Genomic DNA, 932 nt, shown 5'->3' on the forward strand with positions numbered 1-932 from the left:
TGTGTTAAATGAGTGTGTCACTCTTGGCTAGGCAAGACATGCAGCACTTTGGTATCAAAGTGAGCATCATTGAACCTGGTTTCTTCAAGACCAACGTGACACGACTGGATCTCATAGAAGCTGACCTCAAAAGGGTCTGGACTCGCCTCCCTCAAGAAACAAAAAGCTCCTATGGAGAGACATACCTTGATGATTGTGAGTAAAAAGTGGGCTCTACGATCTCAAAAAAAATGAAAAAACAAACACATTTACCTCTCTCACACACATAAAGCACTTCCAGGTCATTTTTGTCCTATGGTGATCCACTGGATTTCAGTCAACTAAAATGTGTCCAACGTTGTGACCTTGCAGACGTGAAGGCGCAGGCCTTCTCCATGGGCATCCTGTGCAGTTCACGCATCTCCTTGGTGACAAGCTGCATGGAGCACGCCTTGACTGCCCGATTCCCCCGCACGCGCTACACCGCCGGCTGGGACGCCAAACTTTTCTGGATCCCGTTGTCCTACCTGCCTTCCGTCGTGTCCGACTTTGTTATCAGCATGCTTCTACCTTCACCTGCAGCGGCGAGGAGGTGATGAAGAGGAACTTGGGGATGGTCACCCAATTCAAACGTTTATTCAGTCACGTCTCAGCAGCAGCAATTTTAACTGGACAGGCTTTTTGTCAATGATCAGAGAAAGCAAGTTTTATTTGTGATTGTTTGAGTTGTGAAATGCCTTCACGTTGGGTAGAAAATAACTCATCTGCATTCTTAGGGCATGCGTGGCTCGAGGAGATAATCATCAACATAAATTAACATCCATGCACAAGCATGTTCAAGTATATTGTTTCAAACAATTGCCTTCTGTTATTGCAATATCATTACTAATATAAAAAGATCACAGCGATTAAAAGTCACACAATGAGGGATCACATAAGAATAAAAAAAAAAA

At 44.1% G+C, this 932-nt stretch overlaps 1 protein-coding gene across 1 annotated transcript; it reads left to right on the forward strand.

Annotated features, from left to right (window-relative positions):
- The first annotated feature begins 8 nt into the window (after nucleotides 1–8).
- Nucleotides 9–822, forward strand: LOC109509231 (11-cis retinol dehydrogenase-like). The gene is made up of 2 exons (XM_019859112.1): nucleotides 9–195; nucleotides 352–822. Exons 1-2 carry the CDS (start codon nucleotides 9–11, stop codon nucleotides 573–575), a joined length of 411 nt encoding a protein of 136 aa, XP_019714671.1. The 3' UTR covers nucleotides 576–822.
- Nucleotides 823–932: the final 110 nt, after the last annotated feature.

The sequence above is a fragment of the Hippocampus comes genome, unplaced genomic scaffold (genome assembly GCF_001891065.2).
Source record: "Hippocampus comes isolate QL1 unplaced genomic scaffold, H_comes_QL1_v1.1 C16820960, whole genome shotgun sequence".
Classification (NCBI taxonomy): domain Eukaryota; kingdom Metazoa; phylum Chordata; class Actinopteri; order Syngnathiformes; family Syngnathidae; genus Hippocampus; species Hippocampus comes.

Bases quoted from the DNA above. Each gene is read 5' to 3' on its own strand.
- LOC109509231 (XM_019859112.1), top strand. From the start codon at position 9: ATGAGTGTGTCACTCTTGGCTAGGCAAGACATGCAGCACTTTGGTATC. The intron at 196-351 runs GTGAGTAAAAAG...GTGACCTTGCAG, and splicing joins AGAGACATACCTTGATGATT to ACGTGAAGGCGCAGGCCTTC.